Here is a 14,898-nt window from a genome sequence, read left to right as displayed (position 1 = left end):
TTATGTGAATGTGGTGTCTCTCTCTCTCAAAATACTATACTATACTCACCCTTCCTGTGAGATAAAGATGAGAAATGATAAAAGGCCTACGTGATGAGATGAAGTGAGTGATGTAGGCACTGTAACATACCGTTAAGCTACTACTGAACTACTGACCCCGTCAGAAGGAGGACCAACTGCTTCCAGACCACAGATGACTGCAGGTTAACTGAAACCGTGAAATTCGGAATCGCAGCTAAGTGGGGACTACTATATTTTCAACTGACACATTGGCCAGGCTCAATTACTTTTATAACTAGTAAGGCTAAAAATTTTTGTGGCTAAATGCCTACATGGGAACAGAACATATGATATTTATAAGATATAAATATTTATAAGACATAACCAACTACAAAGCAAAGAATAAAAGAATATCTATCATTGAGGAATGAATAAAGATTCAAATTACCCATGTTGTTCCCAAAAATTTTTTTCCACTTAGATTCTCTTTTACTTCCAAAGGGCACAATTTAAAACAAAACAAAACCCTGTGTTTCTAAAAACAACAGGATAAAACTGCACACCCAAAAAGCTTATTTCAAGACATTTCCAGGACTGACATGTAATTCGCACTGCAACCATAATTGCAAAGTAAAGTTATAATAAAGGTTGCAAAAAATATCACTAGACTGTGCTATATTTAAAAGGACAACACTTACTAAAACAATAAGAGTATTAATTTTAAGGTACACTTCGATCTCTGGAAGGAACATAACAAACTAGTAATAATGGTTACCTCCAGGGCAGTAAAATAGTATGGGACAGGAGTTGAAGAAAACTTTTCACTTCTGTAAATGGCCTTTTGAACTTTATGAATTCTTTTTTATTTTAATTTATTTGAGCAAGAGAGCATGAGTGGGGGTGAGGGGCGGAGGGAGAGGGAGAGCAAACTCCTCACTGAGCAGGGACCCCAACACGGGGCTTGAGCCCAGGACCCGGGGATCATGACCTGAGCCGAAGGCAGACGCCCAACCAACTGAGCCATCCAGGCACACCAAACTTTATAAATTCTATACCATGTGTTTATATGAACTATTCCAAAGTTTCTCTTTGATGTACAAGAATTTAAATAATAGCCTTCATCACCTTATCTTCTTGGAATTACATGTATTTTTTTTTAATTTTTATGTTATTTTAATCCCAGTATAATTAATATACAGTGTTATATTAGTTTCAGGTGTACAATTTAGTGATTCAAGCATACATTACCCTAAGGCGCCTGGGTGGCTCAGTCAGTTAAGCTTCTGCCTTTGGCTCAGGTCATGATCCCAGAGTCCTGAGATCGAGTCCTGCATTTGGGCTCCCTGCTCATTGGGGAGCTTATCTCTCTCCCTCTGTCCCTCCCACCCCCTGTTCATTCTCTCTCTCTCTCTAATAAATATATACTTTTTTTTTAAGATTTTATTTATTTATTTGACAGAGAGAGAGAGAGACAGCCAGCAAGAGAGGGAACACAAGCAGGGGGAGTGGGAGAGGAAGAAGCAGGCTCCCAAGGAGGAGCCTGATGGGGGCTCAATCCCAGAACGCCGGGATCACACCCTGAGCCGAAGGCAGATGCTTAACAACTGAGCCACCCAGGCGCCCCCTAAATAAATAAATTCTTTAAAAAAAAAATAGAATACATTACTCAGTGCTCATCACAATACATGTACTCTTAATCTCCCTTGCCTATTTCACCATCACCCCCACCGACTTCCCCTCTGGTAACCAAAAGTTTGTTCTCTATATGTACGTCTTTTTTTTTCTCTTTTTTTCTTTGTTCATTTGTTCTGTTTTTTAAATCCCACACCAGTGAAATAATATGGTATTTGTCCTTCTCTAATTAACTTATTTCATGCGCTCTAGATCCATCCATGTTGTTGCAAATGACAAGAGTTCACTTTTTCATGGCTGAGTAATATTCCATTGTATGTATACATATCTTTTTTTATCCATTCATCTATCAATGGACACTTGGGTTGCCTCCATATCTTGTTATAAATAATGCTGCAATTAACAGAGGGGTGAATATATCTTTTCAAATTAGTGTTTTCATATTTCATACATACCCAGTCATGGAGTTACTGGATCATATGGCAATTCTATATATAAATTTTTGAGAAACCTCCATACTATTCTACTGAGTGGCTGTACCAGCTTGCATTCCCACCAACAGTGCATGAGGGTTCCTTTTTTTCCACATCCTAGCCAACACTTGCTATTTCTTGTGTTTTTTATTTTAGTCATTCTGACAGCTGTGAGGTGATACCTCATTGTGGTTTTGATTTGCATTCCCCTAATGATAAGTGATGTTGAGCATCTTTTCATGTGTCTGTTGGCCATCTGGATGTCTTCTTTGGAGAAATGTCTGTTCACAGGTGCCTGGGTGGCTCAGTTGGTTAAGCATCTGCCTTCAGCTCAGGTCATGACAGAGCCCTACTTTGGGCTCCCTGCTCAGCGGGGAGTCTGCTTCTCCCTCTACCTCTCTCCCCTGCTCGTGATTGATCTCTCACTCTCTCTCTCAAATAAATAAATAAAATCTTTATTTTTTTATTTATGTTTTTAAAGATTTTATTTATTTATTTATTTATTTATTTATTTATTTATTTATTTATCAGTCAGAGAGAGAGATAGAGAGACCACAAGCAGGGGGAGTGGCAAACAGAGGGAGAAGCAGTCTCCCCGCAGAGCAAGAAGCCCCATGTGGGACTCAATCCCAGGACCCTGGGATTATGACCTGAGCCCAAAGCAGACTATTTAATGACCGAGCCACCCAGGCATCCAATAAACAAAATCTTAAAAAAAAAAAAAAAAAAAAAAAAGTTTGTTCATACCTTCTGCTCATTTTTAAATTGGATTATTTGGGTTTTTTGATGTTGAGCTGTATAAATTCTTTACATATTTTGGATACTAACACTTTATCAGATGCATCATTTGCAACTATCTTCTCCCATTCAGTAGGCTGTGTTTTAGTTTTGTTAATTGTTTCCTTTGCTGTGCAGAAGCTTTTTAATTTGATGTAGCTCCAATTGTTTATGTTTGCTTTGATTCCCCCTGCCTTAGGAGACATATTTAGAAAAATGCTAAGGCCAATGTCAGAGAAATTGCTGCCTATTGTCTCTTCTAGGACTTTTATGGTTTCAGGTTATAATTGCATGTATTTCTAAATAACACTGGAGATTTGTTAGCTTTCAGCAAGATCACTGAAATTCTAAATCATCTGAAGATCATTTTAAAACATAAGTAGAGAAGAAAATAATTATCGCCTCTACTTCAAATAATATCCCCTATACCTATTTCCATTGACTTCTGCAAATTTACATCAAAACCTAAAAGTAGGGGCGCCTGGGTGGCTCAGTCGGTTAAGTGTCTGCCTGCGGCTCAGGTCGTGATCCAGGGATGCTGGGATCAGTCCACATCTGCGGGGAGTCTGCTTCTCCCTCTACCGCCCCCGCCCCCGCTCATGCTTGCTCTCTCTCAAAAATAAATGAATAAATCTTTAAAAAAAAAAACAACAAAAAACCTGAAAGTAACGAAGTCTGCTTCAGACGGCCTATTAGTAATGTTTCATAACATACAGAATCCACACACAAATGTCCCTCATTTAAAAAATATATATATACGGGGCACCTGGTTGGCTGAGTCAGTGGAGTGTGTGACTCTTGATCTTGGGATTGTGAGTTCAAGCCCACACTGGGTGTAGAAATTAATTAAAAATAAAATTAAGCACACACACACACACAGAGAAGAAGGGCATAAAAACCAAAACCAAACCAAGGGGAAAAAATGGCTGGAAAAAAAAAAAAAAAACCTGTAACATTCAACTCAGTGATATTTACCCAACTATCTATATGTACCCAGCATCTTCCTACAGATATGGTTCCATCAACCACTCAGCAGTTTTAAATCTCACATCAGTTATAGTGTATATTGAAATTGTATTCAAGGGACACCTGGGGGGCCCAGTTGCTAAGTGTCTACCTTCAGCTCAGGTCATAATCCCAGGGTCCTGGGATCGAGCCCCACATTGGGCTCCTTGCTCAGCAGGAAGCCTGCTACTCCCTCTGCCTGCCGCTCTCCCTGCTTGTGCACACATGCTCTCTCTCGGTCTCTCTCTCTGACAAATAAACAAATAAAATCTTAAAAATAAAACCCTTTAGAAGAAATAAAATTGCATTCAAAACAAATAATAGTCTTATAGTTTGTTCTAAGGAAAGACTATTCATAAACACAAGTTTAAAAGCAAGTAGAGAATGTGTTTCTGAAGTTTTCTTTCCCACCATATCTACTTCAGCAGTCGACAAGTACATCCGTACACAATTAGGAAATGCTTAATTTAAAATAATTCAGGGGCACCTGGGTGGCTCAGTTGTTTTAAGTGTCTGCCTTCAGCTCAGGTCATGATCCCAAGGTCCTGGATGGAGCCCCTCATCTGGCTCCCCGCTCAGTGGGGAGCCTGCTTCTTCTGCTCCCTCTGCCCCCCCCACCACCACTCGTACGTACTCTCTCTTGCTCACTCTGTGCTCCCTCTCTCAAATAAATAAAATCTTTTAAAAAATAAATAAAATAAAATAAAATAAAATAAGAAAAAATAAAATAAAATTCAGTTTAATGTCCCTCTGTATCCAGCCTGAAAAAGAGTAACACCAAATCAACAGGACAATTTAAAAAATGAGTTGCCTTCTAACAATCCCATTGCAAATTAAACTAATACAGCTGATGACTACACAGGCTGAGTGTGGTGGAGGGTAAAGACATGTACACTGCGACTCAGGTGGGGAGCCAGAAACACTACAACTGTAGCCAAAGAGAGATCTCCTGCAGAGGGTGCACAGATTGCAAGGAAGAAGCCTAGGAAATCACAGGGAATGCGGAAGGAAGAGGGAGAAAGAATCAAGGTTAAGAAAAGTGAGGCAGAGGTGGTTCCCCTTTTTTTGGAGGGTACAGGGAGCAGGGGCTTGGGGAGAGGAGAAGGGTACATTACTGAAGATCGGGAAGATACTGACCTACATTGACCTCATGTAGTTGTCCTAACAAGGAAGCATCACTGACTAAACAACCTCAACATCTTTCCTCTATAGCAGCTTATGCAAGTCACAAGTGGTTCTCCAATTCTATGTTACATATTTTTATCTTATTCATAAATTTAATGAAAGTCTATGTTTGCAACAACAAAATAATATCTTACGTTGTTAATTTACTCTTTGGATTTCAAGTTTCAAAATTTACTGAGGTAGTAGTTTTTGTTTCACTCCAAAATATGCTATTAGTTAATAAAAATTAGGTATAAAACATAAGCTTTTTTTGTACTTCCTTCAGGCAACCCTGAAGGAAAATATTTAGTAATTTTTTAAAAGATTTTATTTATTTGAGAGAGAGAGAGCTTGTGCACATGAGTGGGGGGGGTGGGGGAGCAGAGGGAGAGGGAGAAGCAGACTCCCCGCTGAGCAGGGAGCCCAATGCGGGACTCCATCCCAGGACCCTGAGATCATGACCTGAGCCGAAGGCAGACATTTAACCGACTGAGCCACCCGGGCTACCCGGTATTTATTAATTATAGCAGTAACTCAAACATATCTATCTAAATGAGTACTGTACTACAAAGTAATCTCCTAAAAGTAAAAAAATGAATTTATTCCCAAGATGATGCCAATACTCCAAACTTTTCACAACTTCTCTTTAGAGAAGAAGTATGTAGTTTATAAACTATAGCAGGGAAGAATCACTCGCATTACTTTATAATCTCCAAAATATATATATAAAACAATAATAATTGGGGCACCTGGGTGGCTCAGTCGGTTAGGTGTCCACCTTGGGCTAGGGTCGTTATCCCAGGGTTCTGTGATCGAGCCCCACATGGGGCTCTCTGCTCAGTGGGGAGCCTGCTTCTCCCTCTCCCTCTGCCATTCTCCCTGCTTGTGCTCTCTGGCTCTCTCTGTCAAATAAATAAATAAATAAATAAATAAATAAATAAATAAATAAATAAATAAAATATTTAAAAAATAATAATAATAATAACTCAACTCTCGAAGATAATAGACTATGTCTTCCTTGAAATCTCTTCTCCCTCAGTTCCAGTGTTGCTCCAAAGTGGTTCTTACTCTCATTTCTGGTCCCTTGGCTTCTGTTCTTCCTCTCACTACATACTCTAGCCATTCCCCAAGGTCATCAATTAATCTCTCCTCTCTTTTTTCCAAGTTTCAACTAATCAGATCCTATACTGACAGCTCCACCCTTGCCAAGGACATCATCTCCAACAAGGACCTCAAAAACAAAACAAACAAACATGTTCAAAGCTAACCTTCCTTTCTTCACTAAACAGTTCCTTTTCATAACTTTCCTGTTTCTATTAAAAACCACTACTGTCCATTGGTCATCCACAGTTGAAATTTCTAACATTTCTGAATCTGTCCTTTTCATTTTTCCTCACACCCAATCATGAGTCGAGGCTGGTAGAGAGCAAAATTCCTTCACCCACTATCCCCCACTTGTCCATCCTCCCCACCTCCAGCCCCTATTACCTCTCATTAGGGCTACTACAATAGTTTCCTAATTCCAATATGCCCAGTCCACTCTAACCCAGGTCACATGCTATAGCCCAAGTGACTTCCTAAAGTGCACTTCTTATCATGGCCCATCACCTCTCAGAAAACTTGGAGGCTCTATGGCACCTACCTCACCAACCCAGTACTCACCGTCTTCCATGCATTAACCACAATCTATTTCTATTGCTTTATCACCAGCAATAACTCTCTCTTAAATATACGTTGACAAAGACACTCATATTCTGTACTGCAATCAAAATAAATTACAGAGAAGTCCCCATAATGACTGATTAATCCTGTCTGCTGCAATAGTTCACAGGGATGCCTTGGAGCTGACAGCAGTTAACAAATATCCAGTGAATGAATGAATGAATGAATGAATAGAATGACTTACCCTTCCCTCCCGCATCTCTATATAATCACATCCTAGCTGTCTTCAGAGTTCATTTCAAAGAAGCTTTGTTCATGAAATAATCTCACCAGTAAAAAGTAATCACCTCTTCCTCTAAAATCTCATGGCCCCTTATCTTCCAACCCACTCAACATCCTCTATCCAATAATATTTATTACTTATCTCAACCACCAGACTTTACATTTCTTTTTTTTTTAAGATTTTATTTATTTATTTGAGATAAAGCAAGTGAAAGGGGAGAGAAAGAAAGCATGAGTGGCGGGGAGGGGCAGAGGGAGACAGAGAAGCAGACTTTACATTTCTTAAGCATAAGGTAACTGAGTAATATGATTGAGAGAGAGAACCAACCACCTCTAATAGTTGATTATTTTCTTAATTTGCCTACCACTATTCAAATTCTTTGAAGGCAAAAATTTGTATTTGTTTCTTTTTTCCCCCCACCTCCACTACCACCCCTAGCATTGGACACAGTATCTAACACATGAAGTGTCTATTACACAGTTAGTGAATATCGATTCATTGTGTCAAATATTGTGAAGGTAATTCAAAAAGGCAAATTCAAAAATATTTTAGAATGCCCATATAGTTTTACAAAGTGATAAATTTTAACACTCGTTTTGGATATTTAGTCTGGTATTTAATAAACCAATTAAGAGCCTAAAAATACTAATCTTGTTATGAAATTAACATGGTACCTTACACAGAATAGACACATAAAAGGTTATTGCATGAACAAATAAATGAACGAATAAATTAAGGTAAAACCTCTACTCCTAGCCAATAAATCAGTGGACATCAAATTTCAGAATCAAAACAAAAGGAAAGATCTAAATAGAATTTTTTTTTATATATATTTTCCATTCCAGGAAGACTGGCAAGATGAACAGAATTAAATCAATCCCAAAGTCTCTCAGTTAAGTAGACAAGGGACAGAGAAAATACAATTGCATAGTTGCATTATCAACATCTTGTGGGTGAAGGTATGTACTGGGATTTAATACTTCTTGCCAAGCCTTTCAGTCAAAAATCCTCTTTTTCTATAAGCAGCCACAAGGACAATTTCAAATGGACTGCAACTAAAGTAATAAAAACATCTCAATTATGTCATCAATTAAATGAGAAAAAATGAAGAAACAATGGCTCAAAAGTTTGAAAATCCTGGTACTAGGTTTAGCTACTACTTACAACTGGGAGTATGGGCAACCACCAAACATCACATAAGCTTAATCCACCCTATCTATAAAATTAAAGAGTTATCGGTGTGCCTGGGTGGCTCAGTCGGTGAAGTGTTTGCCTTGGGCTCAGGCTTAGGTCATGATCCCAGGGTCCTGGGATCAAGCCCCACTTTGGGCTCCCTGCTCAGTGGGGAGTCTGCTTCTCCCTTTCCCTCTGCCTGCTGCTCCCCCTGCTTGTGTGTTCTCTCTCTCTCTCTCTCTCTCTCTCCCTCTCAAATAAGCCAGACAGGCATCCCAAATAAATTTTTTTTTTAAAAAGTGAGAGTTATCTGGGAAGAAAAAACTATTCTCAAGAGATGCTTAAAATACGGGACCGCCTGGATGGCTCAGTCGTTAAGCATCTCCCTTCGGCCCAGGGCATGATCCTGGGGTCCTGGGATTGAGCCCCCGTACAGGGCTCCCTGCTCTGCTGGGAGCCTGCTTCTTCCTCTCCCACTCCCCCTGCTTGTGTTCCCTCTCTCACTGGCTATCTCTATCTCTGTTGAATAAATAAATAAAATCTTTAAAAAAAAAAAAAAAAAGGATGCTTAAAATAAAAATGGTGGTTAAAAGCAAAAAAATTTTAACATTGTCTGACAAGGTTTTCAATGTGTGTAAATAAATATGACAATTATAACATAAAGCAGAGAGGTTAAAAGGACTTAAATGGTGATAAGGTTTCCACATCGCTCTTAAAGTGGTAAAATATTCTAAGCAGACTGAAAAGTTAGGTATACATTATCATCTCTAGAGCAGCCATTAAGAAAACTATACAAAGAAATACAGTCAAAAAAGCTCAGTATTGAGGCACCAGGGTGGCTCAGTCAGTTAAGCATCTGCCTTCAGCTCAGGTCATGGTCCTGGGGTCCTGGGATCAAGCCCCGTATTGGGCTCCCTGGTCAGCGGGCAGCCTGCTTCCCCCCTCCCTCTGCCTGCAGCGCCCCCTGCTTGTGCTCGCCCGCCCTCTCTGTGTCAAATAAACTAACAACATCTTAAAAAAAAAAAAAACTCAGTATTAAAATGAAATGCTAAAATATATTCAAATCATCTAAAATAAGGAAGGAAAGGAGAAACAGTGGAACAAAAAATTGGAAAACAGAAACCAAACAGTAAAATTAGTAGCCTTAAATCTAACCATATCAATAATTACATTAAATGTATACGGTCTAAACACAACAATTAAAAGACAGAGATTGTCAGAATGGATTAAAGAACAAGACCCAACTACATCTATCTACAAGAAATCCACTTTAAATATAGCGGTATAGGTAAATTAAAAGTAAAAACAGTAAGGGCGCCTGGATGGCTCAGTCGGTTAAACGTCTGCCTTTGGCTCAGGTCATGATCCCAAGGTCCTGAGATTGAGTCCCCCATTGGGCTCCCAGCTCATCAGGGGGTCTGCTTCTCCCTCTGCCCCTCCCCCCCACTCATGCTTGCTCGCTCTCTCTCTAATAAATAAACAAAATTTTCTAAAAAAGTGAAAAGTAAAACATAGCTCTACTCAATCACCAAAAAGGGGAAATAACACAAATGTTCAAGGGTTTTTATTAACTTGGGTACATCCATACAATGGATTACTTAATAAAAAAGAATTATTAATACATACACACAATAACATGGATGAATCTCTAAGGGATTACCCTGAGTGAAAGAAGCCAGTGTCAAAAGGTTACATACCAAATGACTTCATTTACATGACACTGTGGAAAAGACAAGACTAGGGCAATTAAGAACAGAACAGACCATTGGCTGATCCCAGCTACCGCGCTACCGGTGTGAGGGCAATATGAAAAGCTTTCTGGAATGACAGAACTGATGGAAACCTGATTTTGGTAGTAGTTATAGAAATCTGTACATGTGTTAAAACTCATAGAACTGTACAACAAAAAAGTCAATTTTACTGTCATTTTAAAGTAAAATAAAGATTAAGAGAATGATCTCTGTAAACCCTTCCAGGCTATGATTTTATGAATGAGAAGAAGAGAGGAGTGTGAAAGGAAGATGAAAGGAGGAGAACGAATACTAAATCCTCCTGGCATAAAAGCCACTACTAATAAAAACCTCCTGATTACTGCACAAAATAAACAAAGCAAACCCAATCTTCAGAAATTCATTCCCAGAAGAGGCTAAGAAAACCAGACATTCAGATCCAAAATGCAGATATTAGAAAATGTCTGTGAATGGCTCTTCTTGTCTGTTTTCTATATTTTATACTTTCAAGTAGCTGCCAATTTCTCCTGGCGAAGCGCCACTTTCCCTGCTTGGGGTTACGCAATTTACAAGCATTCCTTTATTTACACCCTATACTCTCAATGATGGGGTCTTTGGCAGTCACAATAAAGACTCTGCCAGAAAGATCAGGGCTCCTCACCCGGAACTAAGGTCCCTGCGGGACGCAGCTCACGCGTGACTGACCTAAAGCCCCAAGGTGGGAGGTCTTTCTCACAGGTCAGAAAGCATCCCCTACCACCAAAGCCCCCAAAGGAGGAAGCCGCTGGAGACCAGGCTCTGGGCACTTCTCCCTCCTCAGAACAGCCAGACTGCCTCGGGTGCAGCTGGCCGTTTTGAGGGCTGCCCGGGTGTGGAGCGTGCGCTCTGCAGAAGGCTCTGCCCAGTGACCCTGGGTAAGTCCCTTCCTCTTCCAAAGTACAGCGGTAATCTGGGTATTCTGTTTAAGGGAGCTTCCCATCGCCCTCTCCGAGCCCGGACTTTCTGGGCACTCCCCACCTCCCCGACAGGAGCCCGCCTCCCACTCAGATCCCATCCCCGCCTACCCCCCCCCCCACCGCTCACCGGGAGCCCAAAGGGGACTAGCTACCCGCCCGAGGGCACGGCCCGAAGGCAAGAGGGAGGCAGTACCGCCAAATCCCGGTCTCTGGCCCCTCTCCGCTGAGCAGGCCGCCCGGCCGCATTCCTGCTCACCCCTCCGTGGGGTCACTGCCCTCCGGGGCCGGCTTCCCCCACCCGGGGTGCTGGAGCGCGCGCCGCGGAGGCCCGGGGTCGTGGGGGGGGGGCGCCCACCTTGAGCTGGGATTTAGAGACCTTGCCGCTGTGGTCCAGGTCGAGTGCGGTGAAGGCGTGCCAGATGGCCTTGAGCAGCTCGTCCTTTAAGCCCCCCATGGCCGCGGCGTGGCTACCCGACTGCCGGCCTGCTTCGCCAACCCCAAGGCGAGTCTGACGCCCCTCCGCCAGCGCCGCCTCAGCCACCCGCCCTTCAGTCACCTGACCGCGGCAGGCCCCGCCCGCCAGGCCCCGCCCCCTCAAGGCCCCGCCCCCTCGGCTCGTGCCGGGAGCCGGGCGCGCTGGTGTGGGAACGCGGGCTGGACTCGGGAGCGGACGGGGCTTCCCACCGCGGCGGGCCTCTCCGTCCGGCTTGGACGCTGAGCGCTACCCCGCAGGTCACTCGTGTTCCCCAGACCGCCTCGGGCCACCTTTGGGGCTTGCGTGCCCACCAAACAAGACCCCCATATTCTCCGAGGAAGAATATGAGAGTCGGGGTGAGCAGCCAACAGCCCCGTGCCCCGCAGTGAAAAAAAGGAGCCGCGTGTCTGTCCCGCGTACGCGCCTCTGTCTTGGAGAGAACTAACTAGAGTCGGAAAAGTCCCCGAGCAGGGGCTCCAATGCTAGCGCGGGGGAGGGGAGGCAGGGAAGGACTTAGGCGGGAAGGTTTATATTAATTTTCAAACGTTTCTTGATGCCTACAATGTCGTGGGCTGTGGGGGCACAGAGACGAGGGTTAAGGTTGGTTTAGAAGCCACAGAGTCGGGCTTCTAAACCTTTTCTCCGTAACCCTGTAACCTCCGCTGTTGAGGGTCAGTTCACAACTTAAGAAGGGTTTCACCCCTGTTATTGTGCCGTTCCTGGTATTTCTGTGCTTGCACAATAGGCGTTATGAGAGAATTACAGCAAACCACTCCACCTATTTTACTAGTCAGAACGAGTGGACCATTTAAAAGAACACATCCAAGCCTATAAGATCGTCCTCGTCATCGTAGATGTTTAATTAGTATCTGTTAACAGTGGTCACCTGAGCTCTTTGGGCTTCGAATTCTCCGCGTGCAAGTGAGCGTCTTGCACCAGCTGTTCTGGAGGGGTGCTTGCAGTGTTCACATCCTAGGATAATAAGGATTGCTGGCTGACTCCAATCTGATGAAGTCACCACGCACAGTTAGTGCCTTGGCTCTCCAATCCAAGACTATATCTGGGCAATATGGGGAGAAGAACAAATATCAAGAGTTTTCAAAAGGAGATCATTCTCAGATCAAGTTTGGTTTTGTTTTCCTCTTTTATGTTTCTAAATACATATGTACCTTATAAAAAAGGAAAAGATCATCATAAGGAAGGGGGATTGGGGGAAAAGCAGAAAAAGAAGGAACTGCTCAAGGAGCTGGAGACGAAAGGGAACTTGGTGGGCCAGAGGAAAGGATAGCCTAGGTGAAGGGAGGGGGCAGAAGCAAAGGCCCTGCCAGCCCCTCCCTGTAAGAGCCCTTGAGGCCCTACCCTACTTTATCACCATTAGCCAGGACTTATCTTGACATGCCAGTATCATTTCTATCATTTATCTTCCCCAACTCCAGTCCAAATCTGCCAGTCAGGAAAACACATGATTCAACCTTTAATTTCTGAATGCCGACTCAGTTTTCCCTGGGCAGTGACAAAAAAGAAACCCTTCTAATTCTCAGGGATCAGCTTAACCACTAGATGGTTCTCTCAGTATCTGTTAGCACCAAACAGGTATTTCAAAGCATATATATATATATATATCACATGACTAGGACTTTCTGAACTTCCAAATGCCCATTTATCCCACAATCCCAATTCTTATAATCCAAACAAATTTTAAAGCAGAATTATGTCATAAAAAGAACTATGCTTTGGAACCTGTCAGATTATATTTGTTTTCTATTACTGTGTAACCACTTAACCCTAAATTTAGCTTAAAACAATAATAAACATCATCTCAAAAAAGAAAAAAATAAACATTATCTCATATTTTTCAGTGGCAGGGATGGGACACAAAGTCTGTCTCTTTAATTCACAGGTCTTCAGATGAAGTGGAGCTCCAATCAAGGAGCCTCATACACCTGGACCTGACTTTGATGCAGTCCTGGACTTCAAGGCAATTCCATGAAAAGGACATGAATTATAGTGGCTGGGATGAGGTAAGGACTATGGTGGATGGTCTCCAAGATGGCAGCAATTAACTCTGTTCCTTTCTATGGACCCGTTGAATGATCTAAATATCAAGAGGTAGTGGTGCCTGGGTGGCTCAGTTGGTTAAGCATCTGCCTTCAGTTCAGGTCATGATCCCAGGTTCCTGGGATTGAGCCCTGCGTGGGGCTCCCTGCTCATCGGGAAGCCTGCTTCTTGAGACCTCTCCCTCTCCCTCTGTTGCTCCCCCTGCTTGTGCTGTCTCATGCTCTCTCTCTGTCAAATAAATAAGTAAAATATTTTTTAAATAAATAAATAAATAAAATATCAAGAGGTAAATCTAATTCCCCTCCTCTCGCATATGAGCTGGACTGAGTGGCTTGTTTGACCAACAGAACGTGGCAGAAGTAACAGCTTGCGGGGCGCCTGGGTGGCACAGCGGTTAAGCGTCTGCCTTTGGCTCAGGGCATGATCCTGGCGTTGTGGGATCGAGCCCCACATCAGGCTCCTCCGCTATGAGCCTGCTTCTTCCTCTCCCACTCCCCCTGCTTGTGTTCCCTCTCTTGCTGACTGTCTCTATCTCTGTCAAATAAATAAAATCTTTAAAAAAAAAAAAAAGAAGAAGAAGAAGTAACAGCTTGGGACTTCTGAACCAGATCACAAAAAGCCTTTCAGCTTTCACCTGGATTTCTTGAATTCTTACTCTTGGAATGCTCCCTCTTGGAACATTGCTGCCATGCTGTGAAAAGCTAAGGTCACATGGAAAAACCGCATGAAGAGAGAAAACAATGCTGGCCACATCCCAGCTGTTTCAAACATACCAGCCTAGACATCAGATATATAAATGAAGGAACCATCTTAGACATTCTAGTCCCAGCAGACACTACATGGAAAAAAACCCAAATCCCAGACATATGACCCCAGTCAAGCTGTCCCTATCATCTCCAGCCATCTTTGAGCCAAAACAGCTGAGGCCCCAGATATTGGGAAGCAAAGACAAACCATCCCTTCTGTGTCCTGCCCGAACTTCTGACCCACTGAATCACGAGCATAATGAAATGGTAGTTGTTTCATGCCACTAAATTTTGAGTGGTTCGTTATGTAGCATCAGATAACTAAACAACAGTGAAAAGATAATGTTCCCAAAATAATGTTTCCTTCCCCTGCCCACCAAAGAAGATTCTGGTCTGGCCTACTCATTCTTCCCCTCTCCTGCCTTCCAGGAGGGTCCTACCTTCCCAGACTAGTTCTTTTTTTTTTTTTTAAGATTTTATTTGTTTATTTGACAGAGAGAGAGAGACAGCCAGCGAGAGAGGAAGGGAACACAGGCAGGGGGAGTGGGAGAGGAAGAAGCAGGCTCACAGCGGAGGAGCCTGATGTGGGGCTCGATCCCAGGACTCTGGGATCACACCATGAGGTGAGAGCAGACAGCTTAACGACTGAGCCACCCAGGCACCCCCTTCCCAGACTAGTTCTAAGCTGTTTTTTATCATGGAGAATTAGGAAGAAAGGAAGAGGGAAAGAAGACCACAATGCAGAAACTGGCGGGGCGGGGGGG

At 42.7% G+C, this 14,898-nt stretch overlaps 1 protein-coding gene and 1 long non-coding RNA gene across 4 annotated transcripts in view; one reads left to right on the top strand and one right to left on the bottom strand.

Annotated features, from left to right (window-relative positions):
• SWAP70 (switching B cell complex subunit SWAP70) overlaps positions 1-11,396 on the bottom strand; it is a 69,697-nt gene extending 58,301 nt beyond the window's left edge. The window contains exon 1 of one of the 2 annotated variants that reach the window (XM_034666546.1): positions 11,211-11,396. In XM_034666546.1, the coding sequence (XP_034522437.1) occupies positions 11,211-11,309 (99 nt within the window). In that variant the 5' untranslated portion in view covers positions 11,310-11,396. The remainder of the gene's footprint in view (positions 1-11,210) is intronic. The other variant, XM_034666545.1, reaches the window with a different exon arrangement.
• Positions 10,615-14,898, top strand: part of LOC117803384 — a 12,819-nt gene continuing 8,535 nt past the window's right edge. For both annotated transcript variants that reach the window (XR_004627185.1, XR_004627184.1), the window contains exons 1-2: positions 10,615-10,813; positions 13,231-13,351. This is a non-coding gene — a long non-coding RNA (uncharacterized LOC117803384). The remainder of the gene's footprint in view (positions 10,814-13,230; positions 13,352-14,898) is intronic.

This window comes from Ailuropoda melanoleuca, chromosome 8, assembly GCF_002007445.2.
Source record: "Ailuropoda melanoleuca isolate Jingjing chromosome 8, ASM200744v2, whole genome shotgun sequence".
NCBI classification, from domain to species: domain Eukaryota; kingdom Metazoa; phylum Chordata; class Mammalia; order Carnivora; family Ursidae; genus Ailuropoda; species Ailuropoda melanoleuca.
This window is presented reverse-complemented; position numbering and strand designations above follow the sequence as displayed.